Genomic DNA, 24,815 nt, shown 5'->3' with positions numbered 1-24,815 from the left:
TTATTTATTAATTATCATATTAAGGATTAAGTTAAATCTAATTAATCAATTTTTTATTATTTTTTAATTTTCCTAATATCACGTAGTATCTACGCCTATTCTTTGTATTATTATGGAGGATCATTGAGTTTTTTGTATTGTCTGTGCCAGTGTATTTCGTATAGTGATAATTTTCGAAAGATTATCGGATAAATGCTCTTTCCAAAGTTGGTTAGAGCCATGGTGATGGAATTGCCAAACCTTGGTGAGACCCAGGGCTGGACATCATATCGACGCAGGGAGGGTAGACGAGCCTCGCGCACATCCTCTACACTCGGACATGGGAATCATTTGCCATTGTATGACGGCCAATAAATATTATATGGTGCAATTTCTCCCCGCAGTAATATATCGTCCGCTCAAGTTGCCCGATTCTCCAATCGCATTTAGGTACAATGTCTTTAGTTCCGCCATTCACGCAAGAAATTGCGCAGAAGAAAGTCAAGATTGCTCAGGATCTCTGGAATACAATGTACGTTTAAGTTGCTTCTTTTTTTGGTCAGCACGTTAGCTGATTTCTTAGGGACCCGGCAAGAGTGATCGAGGCGTACCAAATCCTCGCTTTGCGTAATCGCACAACGTCCTTGAAGGGCCATGACGAGATTTGAACAATTTTCGAAAGAGAAATGGGCTAAGGAGACCCAATATCGTCTTCGGGAGAACTATTTCCATTTACGGACAATAAGATCGCTGTACTTTCGTTACGAGTGGTACGACGTGAAGGAAAAAAGTTGGTACAGGACGTACGATTTTGAAGATTGGACCTTTGCGGCTGATGGATGCATGCAGAAGCGGTGAGCATTTCCAAGTGTAGACCTCAAAAAGAGGGACACGAACTGATTGAACGTAAGGCAGATGAGCGGAAACGATTTGAAGATCACGGAGGACGAGCGATGGTTCAAGCCCGGCGTGGACGTGAACAGCGTTGAAATTGGGCCACAACGTTGGTAGTTTCAGTTGTTGCCATATGAATTACTTTTGTGCCCAGGCCCTTCCCTGTACAAATAATGATGATGACGTTGCTGAAATGTGTAGGGAGAGCAGTTTGATCAGAAAACCCCTGAAACCGAAACGATCCGGTAGTAGCTAGTTATCCATTGGTCACATAATGATCCCATAAGCCTGCCAGAAAGACTCACGTTCAGTTTGACTCAGCAAGACGACCAAGGACTCGACATCAGGACTTGCTCTAGACTCTACTAAAGGATGTGCAAATAACTGATACTTGTTAATTCTGCGGACATCTCCTATGTCCTACCCATAGACATTTTTTTCCTTTGAGGCATGGCCTTCCGGATGACCTCGTTAATTTGCGACAGAGGGTAATTCGGGGTCTGTTCCGTTACTGATTAGCCTTTTATCAAGCACAATAAGTTCAGCACCGTTTCTTCCCAGCATCAAGTCTGAGACTGCTGTTTGTACCTGGAAGACCCAATGACTAGGGCTGACTAAATGGGTAGATACACCAAACGTGACACATGGTGCTTGGTTCGCTGATAAGTTTGCGGACCATCTTCATAACGTATCACCAGGCGAGGTGGTCTAAACTGGGGTCATTTTGGTGTATCTGGTACCTTCAACAAAATTCTGTTGCGTTAAATGGCGCACCAGGTACCGAAAACCGTGACCAGATAAGTGAAAGTGAGGGTTGTTGAAGCACGATCGTCGGAGTTCCGTCCTTATTTGTCTTAGCTTGCTCTCTCTCCATTCCTGGCCTCGATCTGGCTAGTCAAGGAGATTTGATCGTTTCTGCGCCCTGACGTCATTCTTGGTTTGCTTTGGGTAGCCGAAAACGCATCGGCTATTCGGCGACCCCGGGGGCCGAGGTGGTGTTTCTTTTGTTCTTCTCCTCGTTGAGGAGTTTTCGCACATATAACTAGCCCTGAATATCCGCTGGTCGCTAAGTACTAGAGAATAGTGCTTCAGCTTTCCTTCCATTTGCCCACGACCATTCAGTCATACACTTCTCATAAATGTGTTCAAAGGTATGTCTTAATGGGCAAGTGGTTATCACTCATACAACATATACGACCAGATGTGGCTATAAGCGCTTCCGGCGAGACGGCTCTGGTGATGGTCTTGTCACGGTGTTGCCCACCACTTTCAACCAACTTTGCAGTTGGAACGTCGAGAAGAATATCATGCAAATTGCAGAAGGTGTTTTAAGATCGTTGCGGATTTGATAATTTCATGGAATGCATTAATGGATTAAGGAATCGCGAGGTCTATTGACAGCGGAGATAAGACGAAATGTTACGGAAGCCATCAAACTAAAACTATTTTCTCGAGCAGTGGTTGGCAGAAGGAGAGTGCGAGGTTAGGCAGAAATCTTAACAGGTAAGCATGCCAACGTCGGTAATGGCACTGCTTCGCGTGTTGATGGAAGTCATGGCCGTGCATTGAAACTTGCGCTGAATTCGTCCCATGGTACCTGTTATACCACAAGCGATCAGACTCACCACCGAGGTCCCAGCATCCTCAACTCAAAAGGAAACTGGAATGTAAGGTCGGAGATCCGTGATCAAGTCCAGACTGTAACTTTCTGTGCTATGGCTGGAGTATTGCCACTGGAACTACTGGTCAAATGAGAGTACGGCAAGAAAGATACATGCAGCTGTGCGACTTGGAACCGCTACATATTGCAATGCTGGCGCGGATTCAGCTGGGTTTGCGTCTTGATTTCAGGTGACACATCTGCGTTGGAGAGCGAAGTCAGTACTCCCACCCTTAAAGGCTGCTTGGCACAAGTGTTGCTAGTGAAGCGCTTTCATCCGTCCTTAAGATCTAGCGATTGATTCCTGTCTCAAATTTCATCTAACGGAAGCAGGCTGCGCTAGTCCCAAAGAGGAATGGTCTGTTTTCTGCCACCTGAAGGCACAAAACCCTCAAAACCCTAATCGAAAAAGACAACGAATGGTGTCCTGGCCAGAAAACCTTAGTCTACTGAAAGCAACGACTTCGAACCAAAGAAATTTGGACTTCCATATTGCCAATTGCTCATATTAAGCGCTTTATTTACAACAAAACCGTCGCAACGGTAGGTTTGAGCTAACCGGTTTTTTTGCCCGTGGTGTACTATTCGTAACCAGGGAAGTGAAATGGTTTTTATACCGTCTTTCTAACGAAACAGAAATCTTTGACATGACTGTACCAGAAACCAGCGAAGATGGAAGAGAGACTTTTCGAACGCCGGATACCGTGAGCTCGTCTATACCGGGGGAAAGTCCTCCGCGATTTACCTTCGTATTTAAAGAGGGTCAAGCCGACATCAGGAGTCATGCTATGCGAGAATCCTGGAAACGGCGACACAAAACGAAACGAGAAAAGCCAAAGCCCTTACAGCAAACTCCACGGAAATTGTTATCTAGCGCGGTTGCAGCTGCGAACAGTGCCGGTCCCTCTATTCAACAACCCCCCTTGGCTCCTTTAATCGAGAGTCAATACCCAAATATCGAGAGTAATGAGGACAGCATGGCCGGAGTTCCTTTCCAAGCTCTAACAGGAATGAATCATGCCCTGGCGGTTGCCAGGGTCGACCCATTTGACACGTGTCCTGTTAAACTTACCGGTCAGCATCAGAAACTATTGCATCACTGTATGTCCTTGCAATATCAAGTTACTCCAACGAGACATTCTGTTAACCACTTTCCGCAGGGCTAAGCATACATGCTAAAATGATGCTTGAAGAGGTGTCTATTAAAAGCTTTAATCCAATGAGGGATATTTCGTTTCCCCTTGATCTATCCAATGCTTCGTCATTTAATTCTCTGATGGCCCACTCTGCGGCGCACTTGGCCTATTTACAAGGAGCCACGGATTCTCTTCATGCTTTGACCTACAAGACAGAGGCTTTGAGAATTCTTAATATTTGGCTCAATGATCCTATAAAGTCATTAAGTGATGACGCTTTTGCTGCAGTTGTGAGACTTCTTGCGTTTGAGGTAAGTAAACAGTTGTCTGTTACAGCGATAGCTGAAACATTCTTCCAAAGTTGCATTAATTTTACATTAATGGTAGAACCTGCTCACTTTGACTTACTGTTTCGTGCAGAGTTTTTGGGGAACTGAAGCTGAATGGCAAATTCACCGCGATGGACTCCAACGAATGATTGAAGAACGCGGAGGTCATGCTGCATTACAAGATAACTGGCGGGTGGGACTCGTCGTATACTTGTAGGTCGATTGTTTCCGCTTTATTTGCATAGCAGTGTCAATAGACGTGTTATTGACCAAGAATGTCAGGTACTCGTTAATGGTGAAGCCGTCATGGTTTGATCCGGCCAATAATATTCGGGAGATATCTCAGCATCCTCTAAATAATTCTCTAAATTCCACAGTGGCCTCAATTATTGATCTACATAAGGTTCGCTGTTCATGGCTGATATCATTCACTCACCATATTCAAATGTTAATGAGAAGCTCGTCCCAGTTATATCAGCATGGACTAAGGGGGTTCCGCGCAGTACATGATGCTGTGCTCCAGTTGCATTTCTATTTTCAATGTGACGCACAAACCGACGTGCATGAAGTGGGTTATGCCACCCCAGAGGATGATCGGCTTGCATGTCTATTTTTAATCAGTGTGCTGTTGCAAGAATCATTGACTTCCACGGCAGCCCTACCAACTTCTCCTGGCTCATTTTCTATGCGACCTAATAATAGCTTGGCGATCCTTGATACGTCTCTGCATGAATCACGTAATCTATGGGAAGGTTCGGTTGGAAATCTGCGTTCACTCCTTTTTGAGCATGTTATCACCGTTCCGGATGGTTGGATGAAAGCCAAATATGCAATGGACATAACAGATCTCCTTAGACATCTGAGCCTTGAGGCACGCAGAGGAGTTGAAAAGTGTCTTCTCAACATTTTGTCCAGTACCAACGGAGCAAAGCTGAGATTTTCACATGAGGATAGTTGGACTCCTGATTCGCTGCTATCATCCATGCATGGTGAATGACATTGCGGTGCCAAGCATGTACAGATCAACATTCTCGCCATGAGATAAGGGGTATACAGTCGGCCAAAGTATGTGTTCAGGACAGGCCCTTCTCAAAAGCGCTGGGCGACCCACACCGAGTATCTAGTAGATTTCTGCTTTTACCGTTACGGATTTTTGGCATCTCCTTGACTCTCCAGGCACGCCTAATATAGAAAGCTGGCAGCAAAGTGTTGGACTAATGGGGCTATGGCACTGCTTCGATATAACTGGGGCCGCCTGGTCGGTCTGGCTGGTGACGAATTTATAATATTGTAGTAACGGTATTAAAACGGGCGTATTATTATTAAAGCTACTTAAGTATTTCGAATAGATTGTTTAGCGGTGGAGCGGAGAATTAAGAGAGCGAATATGAGCCAGTCAGTCATTGCGCAGGTGTTGGCTGTTGGCCGTTACAGCGAGTGAGCTTCCGCAATTATACATGCTCGGTGACGGCACTATTATCACGCACAGGTGACGGCTGACAGTCGACTAAACGCCGTACAGTGAGTGCCATGGTGGTGATTAAAGAGCCAACAAGGGAGGCAAAGAGCAGGGGACGGTGGATCGGGAGCCAAGCCAGCGAAACGCGCGACTATGACTGTGAGTCAATCGGAGTTGAGAAGAGATTGCGATCACGCAAGCTTGCTGGAATGAGAGACGAAATTGCAGTCGCTCCAACTGTAAATTCGTAGAAGATACTAATTGTTAACGGCAATAAACATTGCCGGGGGAAGATTGCAAAAGCTGCACCTTAGCTAGGCATGAAATACCATCTGACCTCGCGTTATACGACGGCAGGACCCAGTATGTGACTGCTGTTTAACATGAATATAAAAGTAAGAGAATGACACTGATACATATATCAGGAGTGACACATAACACCGGCCTTACAGGACCTTTTCTCATCAATCAAACGACAAACGGTGAAGAATTCGTACGGTTTCGTAACAACCATTAATATGTGCCGCACATTGTTTGCTGTGCGTCATATTCTATGCTCCCACCTTGAACGGGAAGAACATATGTACTTGGGTTGTCGCTGACGGTATCTATCGTCCACGTTCGCGATATACCATTGGAACTGCAAGTAACCTCGTACGGGCCATACAGTTGCTCAGTCGCAGTCCATTTTCCGATTATACTGCATTTCGGTCGTCCTTTAATAAACGTAACTTTACCGCTGAAGGACCCATCAAATGCGCTAGTGGTTGTGAACTCTGCGGGACGTAATATTTGGTGTTCAGCACCCAGTTGATAGACTTCTAGGCCATAAAGACGCCGGTAATATCCGCCATTCGACAGAATCTGGTAAAGTGCAGTGGTAATGCACAGCGTGCCATGTTGCCATGCTGATACCGGCTCTAGCTTACTGATCAATAATATGACAAGGCTGAGAATTAGCGCTTGTCGAATCTTCAACATTGTGAGTGATGAGGAACGGTATGATGCGCTACTTCTGAATTATGACTGTCGAATGGTCAAAGAGTGCACAATACTATATAGAACGATAGGTCAATATCGTGATACTCGCAACCCTAGTCAACGTTCATCAGAAAAAAGGTCTGTTACCTGAAGCACGGCTCGCAGGCGCCATGGAGAATTTCCCAAAGCCTGAAGTTCGGTCCGCCCAGTCGAATTATATATTCGTCGCGATGTACTATGACGTAGAACCTTATAACGATGCCAACTAAGGACATAGCCGGACAAGCTAACGAAATAAGCGATATTGCATGGCAGTGAACCGGAAGGCGGAGAGAATTCACACATAGTACAGTAAGACAGTAAGTCTAAGCCATAATGGGAAATTGTAGCCGATTTTTTTTTGAAGGCGGGGACGGCAGAGGCGATAAATTTAACTCTCAAAGTTGTATTAGTAAAGTTTGACGTCTCGTAACGTGGTCGTCAGCTTAGGGGGGTTACCCTGACCCTGTCTCCCCGCACAACCGACTCTGCCGGGGTTCGAGACGCGTTGGGCTGAGAGATAAGTACACTTGTGTGTCATCTGGCTGCATGGATGGATATGTTACCAACAATAGATGATTGTACAAGACGGCGAGTTTGTGCCAGACGACTTCCCGCCAAGCCTTCAGGAGGTAGTGCTGGGAGACTGCACTCTTAAGTCACGTACTGAGTGGAGACGACATGATTGCACGCCTGTAAATTTTTTCCGGCGTTAGTGGCTTGAGTGCTTATTTCAAGACTCCATGGTGGAATCGGCCGTCAACCGGCGAGGCGCAGGACTCACTTTGGCAGATCTCCAACTTAACTTAAAACCTGATATCTTCTGGTTTTGTCCTTACCTGCATTTATAGAACTGTTTTTCAATGGCGCAAGTTTATGTTGCGGGCAATTGCCATTATTCCACTTCGTCATGAATAACCGCGCCCATTGAAAAGCTGTTGACACTAACCGACAGGTTCTCTAGCTTCTTTTTTTGTGATTGTAAATCCAAACTGGCTTTGTAATTGGTGGTGTACGATAAATGAGTTATTGTATGATTACGTAGCTTAATACAATTGTGTATAGACATCCAGGTGTAATGAGAAAATGTTACATAGTTATTCTGCCGATTTGCCGATCTCGTATCGTCAATATCGGCAAAACGGCAACAGCCCTATAACGGCCGGAATATGAATCGTTCATTATGACCTATCTGCACTGCTCCATGTACAGTAAACAAATCATTTGCCAGGCAACTTCTTCTTCTCCTTCTCCACCTGAATCTTGGCCAAAACAGTCTGCACAGACGATCGTGCGACAAGCTTCTCCTGCCAAGCATCAAACTTGGGCCATTCCTTCGTGTTCAAGTCGGGACAAATAACAGGTAAGAATAACTTGAAGTACGGAACAAACATGAGGTCCGCGTAGGTCACCTTGTCACCAACAAGGTAAGGAGTTCCCTGCTTGGAGAGATGCGCATCAACGACGCCAATAATGCGTCTCGTCTCTTTGTCGTAGCGTTCAATGGCAGAAGGCAGTTTCTCGGGATGGAAGTACATGAAAAATCCCTTCTGGCCCATGTAGGGTCCCTGTCCGCTCATCTGAAAGTGCTCCCAGCATCGAGTGATATGCTTTTCCGGGAAGGAAGTGTACTGGAGCGTGTGGTCTTTGTCGTACACGTCAATGAGATAGTCGATGATGGCGCCGGACTGGGTGGAATTAGCCAAAGGAATGAAAGATAAGGTGCGGTGATGGTACTTACCTCCCATAGAGTGGTACCGTCATTGTTGGGATCGATCAATGCCGGTGTTCGGCCATTTGGGTTCAGAGAGATGAATGGCTCCGTCTTGAGGCCGGTTTCCGGTACTGATTCAGACTCCCATGGGATTCCCAGCTCCTCAAGGATAATGATGACTTTCCAAGGGTTGGGGCTCGGGCCGTGGATATAGATCTTGACGGGCTTAAGGCTGGAGATGGCCATTTTGATGACTTGGGGATGAAATAAACTAGTGTGTTCTTATCTTATAGAGTAGAGGGAAGGACAAGGGCGGAATCTGGCAAGCAACGGTCAACTCTTTTATAATTCGGCCATAATACTGTTGATTACATGGTCGGCTGCAACAATTCATTCACCTTCTCTGGATCGGACACCGGACCAACGAAACCTCGAAAGCTGTTCGTATCGGCGCTCGAAAATGACGGAGCACGGATAAGTTTGGCATGAATTTAGCGCCGGATCGGACACCGGACATGATGGAGTCGGCGGCGCCCCATTAGGCTTCGACCTGATTTCTCAGCATCGTCATCGGCCAGCTTCTCAATTGCACCCTCATCTCAAACCGTGAAGACTCCAGCACCATTCACTTCAATACATACAGTCCGGACATGACACAGCCGGCGCCGACAATAGTGCCAAGCGCCGCCTCTCAGCCTGCGAGCCCCTGGAGCTGCCACAGCTGCAGACGTCGCAAGACCCGATGCGATCGCCGAGATCCCTGCACGCCGTGTCTTCGAGCCGGATTGGACTGCGGGTTTCCATCCACTGGAAAGCTGCCCACGCGGCGCCATGATTTTGCTGAACAGCCCCGAAACCACCGCGAGAGGCACACGCATCTTCTGGGCCGTCTGACGCATCTAGAGACACTGGTGGATGAGCTCAGTGCGCAGGTACAGGCAGACAAAGGTCGCCAAGACGACTCTACTGCGCAGAATGACGCCCACAATAAGCAGCGCAAAGAACAAACGGAAGCCGAGGCCATTTTTCCACAGCACATTGGGCGGCTTGTCAATGACGGAAACGGGAAGGCATACATGGGTAATAGGATCTGGACATTAATCTATAGCCAGGTAAGCAGACCTTAATTCCCGATATTTTTTTATGTTCCTACTCATACGTTTGCAGTTGGAATCCATCCGTGAAGCTGCAGTAGATGACTTTGAGCAAGACCAATGGCCCGGTGATGATGCAAGCCAGCCATTGCCTTGGGCGTTACCATTTCTCTGGTCTAATCCTGGATTCGATGCATCGGTATTAAGGCCACTGCCGTCTCAGATTTCGTATCTGTGGGATATTTTTCTTGAACGGATGGACCCATTCATCAAGATTTTGCATGTTCCATCCATGACGGGGATAATTCGACAGACAGTTTGTAAGTGAAAATATTCCATTCGCATTTAGTGTTGCTGTAAGGAAATGGTTTTCTTGTCTCTCTCTTCTTCCGTATTCACCTTGGTTATTTTTATTTTACTTTTTATTTTTTATTTTATTTTTATTTCTTTGGCTAACAGGAGCAGCCCAACCAGGCCGATACCAGACAGAACCCGGAACAGAAGCTTTAATCGTGGCAATTTCACTGGCAGCAGTCACGTCACTGGCAGAGAACGAGGTTCGAAATCATTATACATGTATGACTTCGTATCTGTACTTGTGACTGACTTGAGGCACAGGTAATGAGCGCGTTTGGTGAGACGAAGACTGACCTGCTCTCCCGATTGACTGTCGCCACCGAGCAGGCCCTAAGTCAAGCCAATGTCCTCAACACAAGCGACATGAGCGTCATCCGCGCTTTTCTCGTCTACCTCGAGAGCATGGCCGTCACAAGAGGCACACGTGCAATCTGGTCGCTCAATGGTCTACTCATCCGAGCAGCACAGTCTGTAGGCCTACACCGAGACTCTACGCACTTTTCTGACATATCCCCGTTCGAATCCGAGATGAGACGGCGACTCTGGTGGCACATTTGCTTCCTGGATGCTAGAGTCTCAGGCTGCCAAGTCTCCGAAGTGAGCTTGACAGAAGAAATGTTTGATACCCTTGCACCCAGTAATCTCGACGACAAAGACATTCATCCTGAGATGACCTCACTGCCCGATGTCAAGGGCTACTTCACCGACTCCTCTCTGTGTATCATACGAAGCGACCTGTGGCGACTCTTGCGCAGGATCCAGTCGAGCATGTCAACTCTGCCACCTACTCTGACAGACAAGCCGAGCCGAGAGCAGCTCCTCCAAGAAATCCGTGACGCGCGCGAGAGAGTAAAAAGAGCATGTTTAACGCACTCGGACACCGAACCGAACTATGTCTTTGCGGAGAAACTAGCCGAACTAGACTTGCAGAGCATGGAAATATGTGTGCGATGCCATTGCCTGTCTCGAGACCAGGCGACAGGTAATACCGCGCCCAAAAGTCCGAGAGATGACTGTTTCCTCGCCGCAATAACAGGCTGTGAATCTATAAGGGCTCTGCTGGATGACGTCTCGACACGAAAATGGGCCTGGGTATTTCAGGAGAGCGTCTTCTGGCCATCCTTGTCTGGCGTTCTCATGGAGCTGTGCACTCGCCCTTGGAATTCGACATGCGAGCGTGCTTGGGTCCTCGCTGAGCAAAACTCTAGACATCTTGTCCGGGCGCGTGAAAAAGGAGAGGTGTTTTATGCGCCACTCGCTAATCTTCTCAGCGCAGCTCGGAGACACAGGGAGGAGGAACTAAACCGGTTGGGAATGCAGACGGGCGGACCACTAGCGCAAGATTCGGGGGAATGGCAGAGTCGCCTCGCAGTTCCGTCTGTTCTCCACGCGTTTATAGACAATGTTGACAAGCCACCCACGCTGAGCGTATCATCGGCAGAAGACGGACTCGCAATGGAGACTGCGCAGTCGATTGAGGGATGTTTCCTTGATGCAGTTCGGCCCACAGAGACCTATAGTTCTGGGATATCAGAGATGGATGCGGTCGTATGGGACACGATGAGAAATACGGCCCTTGGAATTGGCCCAATGTGCAATATGCTGGAGTCTCAGGCCCGTCGCTGATGATCCGTGAGCATAGTTGATAGGGTATAACGATACGCGCGGCTTAGGCTAATAAACCTGGAAGGAATGTCAAGTAATAGACGATCAGATTAGCACTTGAAAAGCTCAGGACTCTTATCTGTTGGCCACTCTGCCTCTTATCCGCTATTCCTTAACTACTCCCTAGAAGTCGCTATACCTATAAACAGCCTCTGGTAGTCTGATATGCTCTAGGAATTATATTAAGCATATTAAAAAAAGATTAATTTTTTAACGTATCATATGGGGAACCTGGTCACTAAGTTCAATCTCCTCACTCTGACCTTGTCCTACGCGCCACACAATCGACCAAATCCAACTCCGACTCGCTCGATCTATTCTCTACTTCTTCGCCTTCTTATAATTTATCTACTTCTTCAATTGGGAGCTTACGTGGCCGCCCACGCGGTCGTTTTGCCTTAGGTTTCTCTTCCGCCTCGCGAACGATTTTCAACACTTCCTCCGTACTAAACACAAATTCGCCCTGTAATTTGATTCTCTTCCCTTTGGTTCGTTTCTTGCGGGTTTGAAGCAACTCTTTACACTCTTGAAGCTCCTTCCGTAAAATAGTTAGCTCAGCATTCTGACTTTCGACCAGCTGGGTCATTCGCTTCGCATATCGCCGAGTTGGTGAAGCAGGGGATTCATTGCTTGCCAGAGCTGTATTAAAGACCGAATTTGCGTTCTTTAGTTCTGTTCCGTCTGGAGGAGAGCTCTTAAGAATGGAGAGGTCTAGGTCCATGATATTAGTTGAGGTTTGAGGAGTACATGGCAGCTCAGGAGCTGGAAGTGGAAGGCTATTTAACACTCGCGAGGACTAGTTAAATGGAATCAAACCAGCTCCTTTCCAGCCACTTTGAATGTTCTGAGATGTAAGAGCTTTTGTCCCTTTCGTCTTGCAAAGCTTGTGCTTCCTGTTGACTAAGTGATCGTCCTTGCTGTAGACGTGTTTTTTAGCCCTCCGGCGTTTGCTAAGCTCCTCCATTCCTTGCCGAAGGATCTGGTTCTCCACCTTCAACAAAGCCAACTGGTGCATCATTTTCGACGTACCCTTGGCAAACTGGTCAACAGCTTCGTAGATTGAGGTTGGGGAGCTATTTTGATGACGGGAAATTCGATCCTTGATGAAAGTAGTCTGCGATGAGGCTTCGGTTGGGTTGTTAGGTGTCAGGGAAACCCAAGGTGGAGGGCCGGAGTTTGGAGGCGTTGGCGTCTTTAACTTGAGATCGAGCATAGAAATCACACCCTCGGGGTCGAACGGAATAAGTCCAGCACCTCGGAAACCTCCTTGGATGTTTTTTCCGTCATGGCGGCGAAAAACGCAACGCGGAAGGCAGGAAAGAAGTCGTCCTTGGTAATGTGGGTGATGTGAGCCCGGATCATATCCTCAATTTGCCGACCATATGCCTTCTTTAGCGGGCTAAAACACCCAACATCGAGTGGCTGAAGCATGAGAGAGAAATGAGGAGGCATACAGAGGGTGATGATGTTGTTTTCCTTGCAGTATTCCTCGAACTCATCCGAGTGGTGGCTCCCGTGGCCGTTGAGGATTAACAGACGATAACTACCCACAGTTCGGGGCTTGGTATGCTTCTCAAAATGCCGAATCCAATCCATGCATTTCTCATTCGTCGTCCAGCCGTTCTCAGTAACAGCGATTACCCAGTCGGGTGGAAATCCGCTGTTTTGATACCAAGACGCGAGGTGGTTTTTCCCTGCAACAATGACGAACGGCGGCACCGTCCAGCCCTGGTAATTGACGCCCTGGATTACCGTAACCCGTTCCTGATTACCAGGCTGTACCTTTTTGCCTTTGCACGCCCGTCTGAGCTTGTCACAACCGTTGCGGTCGAGATGACGCCCACCATATACCCAGTCTCGTCGAAGTTATAGATATCCGTATCCAGGATGCCATACTTCGCGATCATATTGCGTACAAGCTCAAACCAGCTACGAATAATCACTGGATCTTCGCATTTGGCCCTCTGGTAGTTGTACTTTCGCTGGAAACGCGTCCGGAGCTCTGGGCGGCGCTTGACGAAGTTCGAAGCCCAACGCGTCCCAACGCGAGGCGCGTCGCGTGTCGCGATAAGTCGATTTGCCATATCTCCCACAATAGACAGCCGAGGATGTATTGAACAAGGACTGATTCTTCTAGGTCGGTCAATTTCCTCAAATTGGCTGGAACATCGCGTCGTGGTTGTCGGCCGGCCCGTCAGTGACGTAGTGTCGTTTCACTAATACCATATATCTTTGCTGCAGCCCTAACACTTAGTTTTTTGGATCTTTGGAGTACCTCGATGGCAAGGATGATCTTGCTTTCATTAGAAGAAGATTCCATGTTTTGATGTGGAGGGAAAAAGGGTAAAGTGTGGAGGGGGGTGCGTCGCGTGGAAAGTGCGCCGCTCGTTATACATTTACGTTATGTTATTTATTTCTACAGTAGAACTCCGTTAAGCCGATGTAACGTTTACAGCCACTTGATATCGGCTTAGCGAGGTTATCGGTTTATTGAATAAGGTTTCATTCCATAATCAATGAATAATCCAAGTATCTAACGTACTCTGTGTTGACATAGACGCCTTTTCCACTAGTTGCCTCTCATATTGCTCTAGCCCGCGCAGAGTAGTGGTTCCAACATCCTCCTGTCCTTCGGTATAGCGTATAACGATGCTAAGGGCGCAAAGTGCCTCTGGAAGACCTGGAATTGGAAGAACGCCTCAGGAGAATCATCGTCAGCATCCGTATCTGCATTGTCCTGAGTTTGTCCCGTATGGCTGGCTATAATTTGCTGCAGAAGTTCTTCATCTGGAATTTCCGGTACAGTACCTTCCTCACTGTCCTCCTCGGCTGGATTTAAGAAATTTGCAAGACTCATGGCGTCCTGGATCCGCCCAGTCCGCTGAACAGCGGTAAAGAGAGAAGTAAGATCTGGGTTCACGTTGGGGAGCTGAAGAGGCTGTGCGACCAAGATGCTCTTTCGAAAACAGTTATTAATTGTAATAGATGAGACATCGTGGTTCCATGCCCGAAGAAGCCAGCGAACTGCATCCAAGATGGTCACCGTCTGAAGTGGATCTTAGCCATGCTCAAAGCCTTCAAGCATATAGCACAGCCATTGATCCCGGTAATAGACCTTAAGATTCTGTATAATCCCTTGATCTAAAGGTTGGAATCGACTTGTAGAATTGGGTGGTAGCCATAGGATACGAATATTTGTGAGGTGGAGGGGCAAGCTCAAGTCCTGTACTGTGCGCCTCGAAGTTATCCATCATAAGAAGAACAGTTCGAGATGATTATAAAATGCGAGAAGCCACTCCTTAATAATGATCGTATTCATCCATGCGGACTTGTTTGACTTCCATTGACCTCCCACCGTAGATATGTTGGCGTTCCGCTAAGCACGTTCTGCTTGGATTTACCAATGAACCAACCAAACCGGTGTTGTATTCGTTCCAGATGCATTGACACAGAGTACGATAGTAATCCATAGTAATCCGAGTCTTGTCCTTCTTGAAGCCAGGCCTAGACTGGATAGAAAGACCTTTAGAAGGAGTCATTCTCCAGAACAAACCGGATTCGTCCATATTATAGATATCCTCCTCCGCATATTGACCGGCCAGAGCACGAATAGCGCCCATCTCGTCTTCTGCTTGTTGATTAACAAAGCTAGCTTCCCGTGCAGTATTTGATGTTGCTTCTTAAACCGAGGTGCAGCCAACCTGAGCTAAATTGCGGTTCTGGAAGATCTCGATACTATGGTAAAGCCATCCATATCTTGCGAGCTCTCTCTATAATAAGCTGGGTCTGTCTGGGCATCTTAAAAACTTTCTGTTAACATTTAGTTATGCCGATATAACTTAGATCGATCGGATATCGGTGGTTTGCGAAAATTGAGTGAGAAACGAATTTTTACCAAAAAAAATCGTTTTAACGGGTTATCGGCTTACAGCGAATCGGCTTAACGGGTTTCTACTGTATTCTGTCGTAGGGTCAATCACAGTGTAACTCTATGGGACAATTCGTCCTTGGCCAACGAGATGATTTGCCTTGACTTCGAAATTTCAGGATGGTGTTTTCGTGAATGTGGATTCCTCCGAGAAACAGGTGCGGTTTATCTCAGTTTCAGCTAACATTGATGCTTGAAACAAACCGATTTCTAGCCACCTTAGCTAAATTGAAGATTCTGATCGAAGTAGTCGCTTCAAGGCGGAATTACAGTCAGCCCCGCATCTTCGGAACCTTTGCTTCAAGTGCACTTAAAGGGCAAGTTCTTCAATCTCGTCGCAGAGCTGCCCCTGAATTATATCTGCGTCGAACTTATCGACATCTTTTTCTCCGAAATTAATTGGTCATCTACCATACTTGAGCGTTATTACTTTAACCAACTTCACATGTCCTGGCTTAAGTTGTACTAGCCTGATCGAGAAGGAGAAAGTGATTGGCAAGAGCAGGTTAGCAGTGAGGCAAAAGTGTATTTATCAGTATCTTCCGGGGAGAGGTGATATTACTGCTTGTGAAGGTGACCAGATAGCCTTTGGCTAATATAACACTTCCTGTTTCGTGGGAAGCATAGACTAATATAATCTACATATGCGCCTTGAGATGATAAATCACAATTTTCACGTGTTCGGTCTCAGATTTCGATCAACCAGTTATGAGGCTGCGGGCGTTTTTCATTTGGTTGAAACCAAGGGAATTCAGAATTCACCGGCATCGACCTGTCCGTCCCACTGCCCTTGGAAACTTCCCCGTGGTTATACTGTATTTGACTATCCCAGACATCCTAGCAAAGAGTTTAATGAATATATTAATGGCGATCCGCAAAGGTGCGAAAAAAGGTACTGAAGTGGTGGGATAGAAATTACGGACCCATTTCTCATCGACTTTTCTTGGGAAGCTGATTCAGCACGCTTGGTAAGAAGTAAATCGGCTACTTTTCGCACGTCCGCAACTCTAGGAGGAAATCCCCGTTTATCCATCTTAAGTATCCATTCTAGAAGCACTTCCTCTTCGATTTGAGTGAGATTTCGCGCCGGAGTGATAGAATCGCGTCGTGATATGCGTCCGTTCAAACGGAAGTGAAGCGTAGTGTAGGGGACATCGTACAAACGCGAAGCGCTTCTAATACTTGAATTTCGCCTCTTTTATAGAAGAGAATTCTTCCTTCTCACTTTGATCGTTTTGGGCCATGGCTACTACGTTACAAAAAGTTGGGGTAGAAGGCGTGGGAAAAAAAGTTAAGATATGATCCCTCGCTTGCCGAACACGTTAGTCCTGAAATTTCCTCGTAAGCTCGGGCTTGTTTTGTCGCATTAGTATGATTTTCACACTTTGTTGAATCAAGTGCTGCTATTGTAATGGAAATGCAATGGAATGGGGGCAGTATAGATTATGCCGGTCGAAGTCGCAGGGCAATAGTCAACGTACGAATGAAAGAAATTACTATGTTGTGCGGATATATATAGCAACCACACCGCCACTGTATAAGATAGGAACTGAACGACGTGTGGAGATTAGAAACCGTCGATGAGAAGACCTTGCTGATCCGAGAACCGCTGTGCCATCTCCTACATCCCCTAAACCTGGAATGGGCAAGGCCTCCCGATCTTCGGAGTAAGCTTTACGCCCTGTTCTCGAGAAGTTCATACGCTCACCGCAATGCTAATCAATCGCCTAGTAAACAGCAAGGGTGACTAGAATTAGTGGCATACGACTTCAAGCTCTTATTGTTATTTCAAACATAATAGCCGTATCTTACTTGATTCCAAAGAAAAGCTAGCAAATCGAATGGTTGGCATTGCCGGTGGAAGCAGAGGATGCGCTAATTGTAAGGCACGAAAGATTAAAGTCGGTCGCCATATCTTATGAACAGTCAAGAGCAGATATTAATGACCGTGAACAGTGCGACGAAGAGTTTCCTCAATGTCATCGATGTGTGAAATCTGGACGTGAGTGTGGTGGTTCCATTATGGGCCCGGTGTTTAGGAAGCAGCGGCTACGAGGCGATGACGGTACAAGATATATCAGCTCAGTGACTGACTCGACTATTATACATCCTTCCAAACCGCGGAAAGGAAGGAAGCGTATGGCCAAAAGCCCCGAGGTCCCCGAAACTTCACAGCATTTAATCCAGGTACCTGAAATGTCACAGACACAGATACCACCGACACGATCGCTAAAATCTATCTCATCTGATGTGATGGAATGGCCACTGAGGAGCCAGATCCCGCGCGAGATGGTGTTATTCCCCGGTTATGATTTGTACCATCATTGCGTTTCAATGTTCATTCACAGCTTTACATCGACGACGGAGCCTAGCAGGCTAAACGATACAAAATTAGCAATGTGGACGAGAACGCTGCCGCAGCTCGTGCTTTCGAGCTCGCCGTCGTCGACAGCATTTGCTGCGAGATCTCTTGTTCTGAGTTATTGTGGATCTATGATGGCAAACGTAGACCTGATTTTGATGGGGACACATTGGTATACGCAGGCGCTCCAGCGTCAAAAGGATTTGGTTACACGCCTGATTGAGGAATCGAGTTCGTCTGATAATCCGTCACCGTTTGTGGCCGGTCACACATTATTTTCTTCACCTTCAACCACAGCATTCCCTCCTCGAGATCCATCCAGTGGAAAGTTCTGTGTTCAGAATCCGGCAACAAACAACTGGGACCTGCTTCCGAGGTTTTCAAATGTACATACGCCAGTGAATCATAATAATCAGGAAGACTGTGTGATTACTGCGATGTTGTTATCGGTATACGAGGTAGGGCTAGGGTCGAAAAACAGCACATTAGTTGGTGAAGGAACATCAAACCAGTCTTCATGGATTTCACTTATATTTGGTTGGATGAAACTTATGGAGCTTCGTGGTCCATACCAATATCGTGAAGGTTTTAATAACGGTGTCTTCCACACCGCCCGCGGAGTCATGACTTTTTGCGCTTTGCTGACTCGGAAACGCACATTTTTGAATAGGCCCGAATGGAAAACTATTCCGTTTGAGGTGAATGGGAAACACATTTGCCACAAGCTTTTCGATCTGTTGCTTGAGATTCCTCAGTATGACGAGCGACTTGAACAGCTTTTCGTGCCTTGTAGGAATAGAGACATTGGGACTCAACAACCGGTTTTGAAGACTGAGTTCCAGCAACGATGCGTCTACGATGAATTGACCACGATGGACACGAAGTTGGAGAATCTGACTGAGAGGTTTGAGCAATGGTTTGTGGAGTACACAGTCGACGTTGAGAGTTTCGCTAAGCAAGACATAAGTCTAGCTGTCACGGACTCTTATATCAGAGCCATCACTTCACGGTGCCCGGCTGTTGCAGACGACGAGGAATGGCACTCAACGCACTTTTTCAAGCCTTTGATTAGTTATCCCACTTCTTACGATGCGCGCTTAATTGGCATATACTATGCAGCGCGAATCATGCTCATACATATGCTCCAGCATACCCACGTCTTCAAAATCATGCATCAGCATGGCTATAGAGACCCTTCAGCAGTTCTAGTCTCGCCTGGACTCGAGGCGTTCCTCATTCACACGTCTAGGAACATGGCTGAGTTAGCAGTTCTAATCTGTCGTTCCTATCCTCTAATGCAATCTGAGAAATATGGATTCGGCATTGTGAATCGAACCCTTTCTCTGCGGCTAGCGTGCAGAGTTCTCAAGGACCCGCTTGATCGCGGTTGGATTTGGGAGAAGTTACTATTTATTGATGAACATTTTCCAAGTCTCCGTTTCGGGGATGATATTCCGAACGAGACAATGCAGAAAGAATGGCATGTCTACAAGCAGCAGCCTATTTGTTCAGGTTGTGGGGAAAGACTGAGAAATAACTGACAAGTAGCTTATGAAATTTCTTGTATTAATTTCTTTTATTCTATTTCAAGTGTTGAAACATTGATTTAGCAATAACGGCCACTAATCTCGATTACTTATTCTCCAATGCCTGTAATTTCACCAATTCATGATAACGCGACTTATTAGCCAACAACTGTTGATGTGTTCCATATTCCAACACTCGGCCGTTCTCAAATACAAAGATCACGTCGGCCTAGAGGACATTAGGTTTCGCAATCAAATAATTGAGTGAGCACTTACATTCTGAATAGTACTCAGTCTATGTGCAACAGCGATTGTTGTGCGTCCTTTGGCAGCCTTGTCAAGAGCGTCCTGGACTACTTTCTCGGACTCGCTGTCAAGTGCACTTGTTGCCTCGTCTAGCAGCAAAATCCTGGGCTTTCGCAGGATCGCCCTTGCAATTGCGATACGTTGTTTTTGGCCCCCGCTCAGTAACGTGCCTTTCGCGCCGCAAAGTGTGTCATAGCCGTCGGGCAGGGACATGATAAAATCGTGAATATTAGCTTGCTTGCATGCGTCATGCATTTCCTCATCCGTGATAGCTTCGGATGTGCCAAGATGTAGATTGTATCTAATTGAACCTAACAATTGTTAGAAACAGACTAACAAAATTTGAATCAGTAATTGACAGTACCGGAGAACAATGCAGGTTCTTGCTGCACAAGACCGATTAAATTGCGATATTTATTGATATTGAACGCCGAAATATCTTGCCCATCTAGTAATATTTGTCCACTATCAAGTCTGTAAAACTGCTCGAGTAGACCCAATGTTGTACTTTTGCCACAACCAGAGGATCCAACGAATGCCGCGAATTGACCCTGTTTGATAGAAAAACTTAGACTTCGGAGAATAGGAATATCAGGACGCGATGGATAACGAAAATATACATTCGCGAACTCTATATTGCCTTTGACCTCCCTTGGGAATATTCCTGACTCATTCCAGGTATCTATAACTGGTTTTTGCGCTGTTAAGTTCATGATAGACTCAGCAGCTTCCTTAGCCTTCGCCATATCGGGAGCGTAAGAGAACACCTGCCCGGCTGACTGCGTACCAGTGATAATGGCCATGAGCGAAATAAAGAACTGAAAAATAGAGTACTCCTTTTTTACGAGCAACGTACTTCCATACCAAAACGCGAGTGCCAAAATCCAGAACAGCATGGCTTGGCATAAGGCATACAAACCCGCGGAGTGTACTGACACGACTCGGTTTTTGGTAACTTGAGAGCTGATTCCGTCAAAATATTCTTCCTGTACTTGGTTCTCTCTATTCAATGCAGCAACGGTACGCACGTCCCTTATCGCCTCGCATGCTGAATCTGCTGATTCCAAGTACGCTTGCTTCGCCGTGGCTTGCATATGCGTCATCACGTATACCCTGCCAGCGCCGCATCCAATGAGAATAGGCATGCAAGCAATACAAACCAGCGCCAGTTTCCAACCAATGCAAAGCGAAAGGATCATTCCTGCGGCAAGAGTGACAGAAGTATACACTATTTGACCAAACGTGGTGCCAGTGAGGCCCTCTAACTGCTGCGCTTCCGTGGAAAGGGTGGAAGAAAGTGCTGATGGAGAATTAGCAGGACAGTCATGGAAAGCAATATCTTGACGAAGATAATGGCGAAACATAATTAACCGGGCACGCCGGACGAGATGTTGTGAAGCATAGACGAGATAGGCACCGCTCATTGTGAAAGCTATTCCTTCTGCCAGTTCATCAGCATACAGTTATGCGATAACGATTAGCAAAAATCACATACCAACAACGGCAAGCATGAAAAACAAGCCCGAATACATATTAACAGTGTGCCGCATTTCTCCATAGTTGATGTGCGTAAACTCGAAACTTGATACGCATTTAGCAAAGAACACCGCCTGAATTGGATTTGAGAGTCCTGTGATACTGGCAAACATGATGCCGACAAGAACGACGCGAAGCTCAGGACAGCTTTCTCTAGCGATCCATCCGGCACATTTCCAAAACCCGTACAATCTCGTATCATTGATGTCGTTGCCTTCGACATCCTCCTTTTCATGTACTAAAGACATAGTACGGACGAGGTCAACTGCAGTCTGATAATCATCCTTTTCCTCGATTTCTGTGCTCTTCGATTGCTGCATCTGTTGAGATTGCACGAGGTTAAAATAAATTCCGTTCAGGGCCATTAGTTCGTGATGTGTTCCTTGCTCCACTATCTCGCCTTTGGACATCACGATGATCTTATCCGCGTCCTTGATAGTCGATAGTCGATGTGCGATGACCTGCCAAGTCAGCCTTCGACCTCAAATCGCCAAGCGGAATGCCACCTACAATTGTTGTTCTCTCTTTTGCCGCTCGATCAAGTGCGCTCTGAACAACTTCCTCACTTTCGGTATCCAGTGCCGAAGTAGCTTCATCAAGAATTAAGATCTTCGGATTCCCTACAATAGCTCGAGCGATGGCAATCCTCTGTTTCTGACCTCCTGACAAGAGCACGCCGCGATCGCCAACCAAAGTATCAATGCCATCGGGAAACTTCGCTATGAATGACATGCAGTTTGCCTCGTTGCAGGCTTTTTCCACAAGGCACCGTTGAATATCAACTGAGGCGTTTTCGTTAGAAGTTCCGATAAGCCTGATAATCACAAATCAGTGAACAAATCCAAGCAAACCAGTTATAAGGCATACCCAAATGCAATATTCTCGAAGATAGAACATCCAAATAAGGTGGGTTCCTGCGAGACTACGCTGATCTGCGAGCGGAGCCAGCGAATGTTCAACTGGCTGATATCTTGTTTGTCCAAAAAGAGATTCCCTCCCGTTGGAAGATAGAACCTCTGAAGCAGCCCAACGACTGTACTCTTTCCTGATCCACTTGAGCCTACCAACGCAATAGTTTCGCCGGCCGAAACATGGAGGTTGAAATTGTGCAATATTGACGCCTCTGGCCGCGTCGGGTAGCGAAATCGAATGTCTTTAAAGTCTATCTCACCTGAAATAGTATCCAGACTGGCACCATCTGGAGAGGACGAATCGATGCACGACTGACGATCAATGGTTGCAAAGATTTTCCCTGCCGCCATGATACCATTTGCAATTCTACGGATATTTGGTGTCGTTTGGCCCAGCGAAAGGGCTCCAAGCAGCATCGACGTCATAACGGAGATAATACTACTTACGCCGATGTCGTTGGATACTATAAATCGCGACCCTTGCCAGAACCCGAGAGCGTAATTCGAGTACATGATAAAATAGACTGTACCAGTAATAAGTGCCTATGGCTATTAGCTTAAAGCGAAATTCGAAATATTAGGGCAGAGTGGGAGTGTACCATAGCCGCGCCCTGCCTGCACCCCCATTTCTCTGTGACAGCTAAATGTTGATCATATTCCTCTGCCAAGCGTTCTTGCATTCCGAAAGCTTGCACCGTTCGTACGCAACTCAGCACCTCCTCTGCGACCTTACCGCTACCCGCATAACCGAGCATGGTGAGCTTAGCATAGCGTGCCACTATTCTCGTCAATAGAGGTAAGACTAGAAGCATAGTTATGACAATTGACATCATAATGAGCGTGAGCTTCCAAGACTTCACAAATCCAACAACGAAGGCAGCTATAAATGTACTGATACCACTGAGCGATAGTGCGATCTTTTCCGATATCGAGTCTTGGATCAACACCATGTCTGCTGTCATATGAGATATCACTTCCCCTGATCCAACAGTATCAAAGTACGCAATATTCTGCCGGAGGATGGCGGATAAATATGCCTTCCTTATCCGTGACGTCAGAACTTCTCCGCGATCGATAAAAATGAACATGGAGACGTAAGTGCAGACAAAATCGGCGATACCGATGTACACAAGGTCAACCACCTTGTTATTGACACTATGCTGAAATTCATTGGGATTTGCAGCGGGGCCGGTTGTGAACGATTGGGCGATTGAACCCCAGACGACAGTCATCAGCGGTCGCATTACCCCGCTGGCAATACTGGCAATCGCTGCAGCGGAAAGAAGGGCCTTATCGAGGAGCGTCGCGTACCGAAACAGCTGTACAAATGACGCTGTCTCTGGTGGGGAAAAAATTTGGGAGCGAACAATCGCAGCTTCAGACTCTGGTAAGTGCTCATATGGGTCGGATTCTAAGGCTTTCTCTGGGTCAATCGCCGTATGCTGATTCGACGTTGAAGGAGAAGAGTCTCCTTTCTCCTGGAATTTACCAGCATGCTTTTTTGAGAAAACCATGATAGCTACTTGGCGGAGAAAATCAAGAGGGTCGACATCTAATATATAGCCATCCTGCAATGCGAATGCAAACGCAAGCGGGCGACCGATAGAAAAGAGTGGAACCGAAGCAATCTAATTGTTAATTGATGTAAAAGGATCGCACAGGAGACCGTAACAGAGTTCGGCGGGTACCCTGGATATTTCGGTTTATTAGCTGAAAATAGTTAGCTTGTTGCAATTAAGTTTCAGGGGGGGATGAAACAGGGTTTGAACGTTCCCGTCGGCGAGTTGCATGTGGCTCCGGCTACCTTCAAACCGCGTCTCGTCCTGCACGAAAGGCGAACCTTTCCAACCTCTCTGTAACTCGGTACTAATATGAGGACTTCGGCAACATCGTAACATGTGCGTGAACGGACTTAGGCTCGGGCCCAAACAATAACGCCGGCGTCGTGCGCGTTGAGCGGACTTAAGCTCTGGTCCAAATATAGCGCTGGTATCCATAAATTCGGCCGTGACAAAACGTCAAAAATTTCACCGCCAACTCATTGCTGTACACAGTTCTCTACACAATTTCTTCCTGGAGTATTAATCTAGTTAGGGCTGCAGAAGGGTGGATACGATTTAGGGGTGGACACGAATATAATTTTCTCAATTCGCATTCGCATATTCGCAGGGCTTCAAAAACCCAGACCCTGACGAACACGGCCCCCGGTTCCATAGCATCAAACTAACATGTATTTTAATCAAAACCTCACCACCTGTATAGCGAAGTGAGAGCTAGAGACTATCTGGCGATTCCCGCGTCGGAAGTGGCAGTCGAGAGACCGTTCAATAGCGGCAGGGATATGCTGGGCCTTTTGTGGCGGGTGTGTGCCGGTGTGCCAGTAATATGTGCGAATATTGCGAATAATTGCGAATAATTGTTTTCTATTCGCATTCCCATTCGTAATTATGCAAGATCCAATTATTCGCATGCGAATTGCGAATATTCGTACGAATGCGAACATATCCGTCATTCGTGTCCACCCCTAATACGATTTGCGAGTAATCGTAACTCGTAACAGTATAGTCTAATACGATACTATACGATTGGTCGCAAAAGTTACGAATTACGATTAACTCTATGAGCAATGATTGCAAAAAATCGTATAGTTACATAGGCATTTGGGCTATCCACACCCTAACCCCTTATACACCTAATCTTGATTACTTTTCAGAGGACAGAGGTTTTCTGTACAAGGGTAATAACCCTACCACGTAGTATGTAGTCTACTGCCAATGCTTTAGTAATCAGGCACAGTCTCAAGTATGTAAGTGGATAGTCAATCCCTTGAGACTGGATAGTGATTGATAAATCAATCATCCAGAGTCTCGACAGCCTCTTCACGTTCATATCTTCCACTTGTGCCTTTATCATCATATTGCAAATGATAGCGGACCGTA

The 24,815-nt window shown here is 46.5% G+C and overlaps 7 protein-coding genes across 7 annotated transcripts; 4 read left to right on the top strand and 3 right to left on the bottom strand.

Moving 5' to 3' along the window:
• Positions 1–434: 434 nt before the first annotated feature.
• POJ06DRAFT_270032 (uncharacterized protein) lies at positions 435–990 on the top strand (the record flags this gene model as incomplete). The annotated part of the gene is made up of 4 exons (XM_056189414.1): positions 435–511; positions 563–606; positions 662–833; positions 891–990. 4 exons carry the CDS (start codon positions 435–437, stop codon positions 988–990), a joined length of 393 nt encoding a protein of 130 aa, XP_056042405.1.
• A 2,190-nt stretch (positions 991–3,180) lies between these two features.
• On the top strand, positions 3,181–4,995 carry POJ06DRAFT_200033 (uncharacterized protein; the record flags this gene model as incomplete). The annotated part of the gene is made up of 4 exons (XM_056185175.1): positions 3,181–3,634; positions 3,694–3,980; positions 4,090–4,211; positions 4,281–4,995. 4 exons carry the CDS (start codon positions 3,181–3,183, stop codon positions 4,993–4,995), a joined length of 1,578 nt encoding a protein of 525 aa, XP_056042404.1.
• An 844-nt stretch (positions 4,996–5,839) lies between these two features.
• POJ06DRAFT_144728 (uncharacterized protein) lies at positions 5,840–6,848 on the bottom strand. Its single transcript, XM_056184581.1, has 2 exons — positions 6,586–6,848; positions 5,840–6,511 (listed from the first exon to the last, which is right to left on the bottom strand). Exon 2 carries the CDS (start codon positions 6,436–6,438, stop codon positions 5,971–5,973), a length of 468 nt encoding a protein of 155 aa, XP_056042403.1. The 5' UTR covers positions 6,439–6,511; positions 6,586–6,848; the 3' UTR covers positions 5,840–5,970.
• An 849-nt stretch (positions 6,849–7,697) lies between these two features.
• On the bottom strand, positions 7,698–8,437 carry POJ06DRAFT_239807 (glutathione-s-transferase theta, gst; the record flags this gene model as incomplete). The annotated part of the gene is made up of 2 exons (XM_056186054.1): positions 7,698–8,165; positions 8,219–8,437. The coding sequence occupies 2 exons, from the start codon at positions 8,435–8,437 to the stop codon at positions 7,698–7,700; spliced, it is 687 nt and encodes a 228-aa protein (XP_056042402.1).
• Positions 8,438–8,533: 96 nt separating this feature from the next.
• On the top strand, positions 8,534–11,594 carry POJ06DRAFT_144689 (fungal-specific transcription factor domain-containing protein). Its single transcript, XM_056184580.1, has 4 exons — positions 8,534–9,303; positions 9,359–9,605; positions 9,751–9,842; positions 9,904–11,594. The coding sequence occupies exons 1-4, from the start codon at positions 8,842–8,844 to the stop codon at positions 11,266–11,268; spliced, it is 2,166 nt and encodes a 721-aa protein (XP_056042401.1). The 5' UTR covers positions 8,534–8,841; the 3' UTR covers positions 11,269–11,594.
• A 5,482-nt stretch (positions 11,595–17,076) lies between these two features.
• Positions 17,077–19,138, top strand: POJ06DRAFT_199579 (uncharacterized protein; the record flags this gene model as incomplete). Its single annotated transcript, XM_056185161.1, has 3 exons — positions 17,077–17,136; positions 17,192–17,433; positions 17,506–19,138. The coding sequence occupies 3 exons, from the start codon at positions 17,077–17,079 to the stop codon at positions 19,136–19,138; spliced, it is 1,935 nt and encodes a 644-aa protein (XP_056042400.1).
• A 91-nt stretch (positions 19,139–19,229) lies between these two features.
• On the bottom strand, positions 19,230–23,390 carry POJ06DRAFT_200143 (P-loop containing nucleoside triphosphate hydrolase protein; the record flags this gene model as incomplete). The annotated part of the gene is made up of 7 exons (XM_056185179.1): positions 19,230–19,352; positions 19,400–19,740; positions 19,794–20,870; positions 20,925–21,426; positions 21,476–21,779; positions 21,833–22,419; positions 22,476–23,390. 7 exons carry the CDS (start codon positions 23,388–23,390, stop codon positions 19,230–19,232), a joined length of 3,849 nt encoding a protein of 1,282 aa, XP_056042399.1.
• Between the last annotated feature and the right edge of the window lie 1,425 nt (positions 23,391–24,815).

This window comes from Lipomyces tetrasporus (assembly GCF_029532465.1).
Source record: "Lipomyces tetrasporus strain NRRL Y-64009 chromosome Unknown POJ06scaffold_8, whole genome shotgun sequence".
In the NCBI taxonomy this organism is placed as follows: domain Eukaryota; kingdom Fungi; phylum Ascomycota; class Lipomycetes; order Lipomycetales; family Lipomycetaceae; genus Lipomyces; species Lipomyces tetrasporus.
Note: the sequence above shows the minus strand (reverse complement) of the source record. Positions and strands in the feature narration are given on the sequence as shown.

Coding starts and splice junctions, on each gene's coding strand:
- POJ06DRAFT_144689 (XM_056184580.1), top strand. CDS start 8,842: ATGACACAGCCGGCGCCGACAATAGTGCCAAGCGCCGCCTCTCAGCCT. Junction 9,606..9,750: donor GATAATTCGACAGACAGTTT/GTAAGTGAAAAT, acceptor TAACAGGAGCAG/CCCAACCAGGCCGATACCAG. Junction 9,843..9,903: donor CGTCACTGGCAGAGAACGAG/GTTCGAAATCAT, acceptor CTTGAGGCACAG/GTAATGAGCGCGTTTGGTGA.
- POJ06DRAFT_144728 (XM_056184581.1), bottom strand. CDS start 6,438: ATGTTGAAGATTCGACAAGCGCTAATTCTCAGCCTTGTCATATTATTG.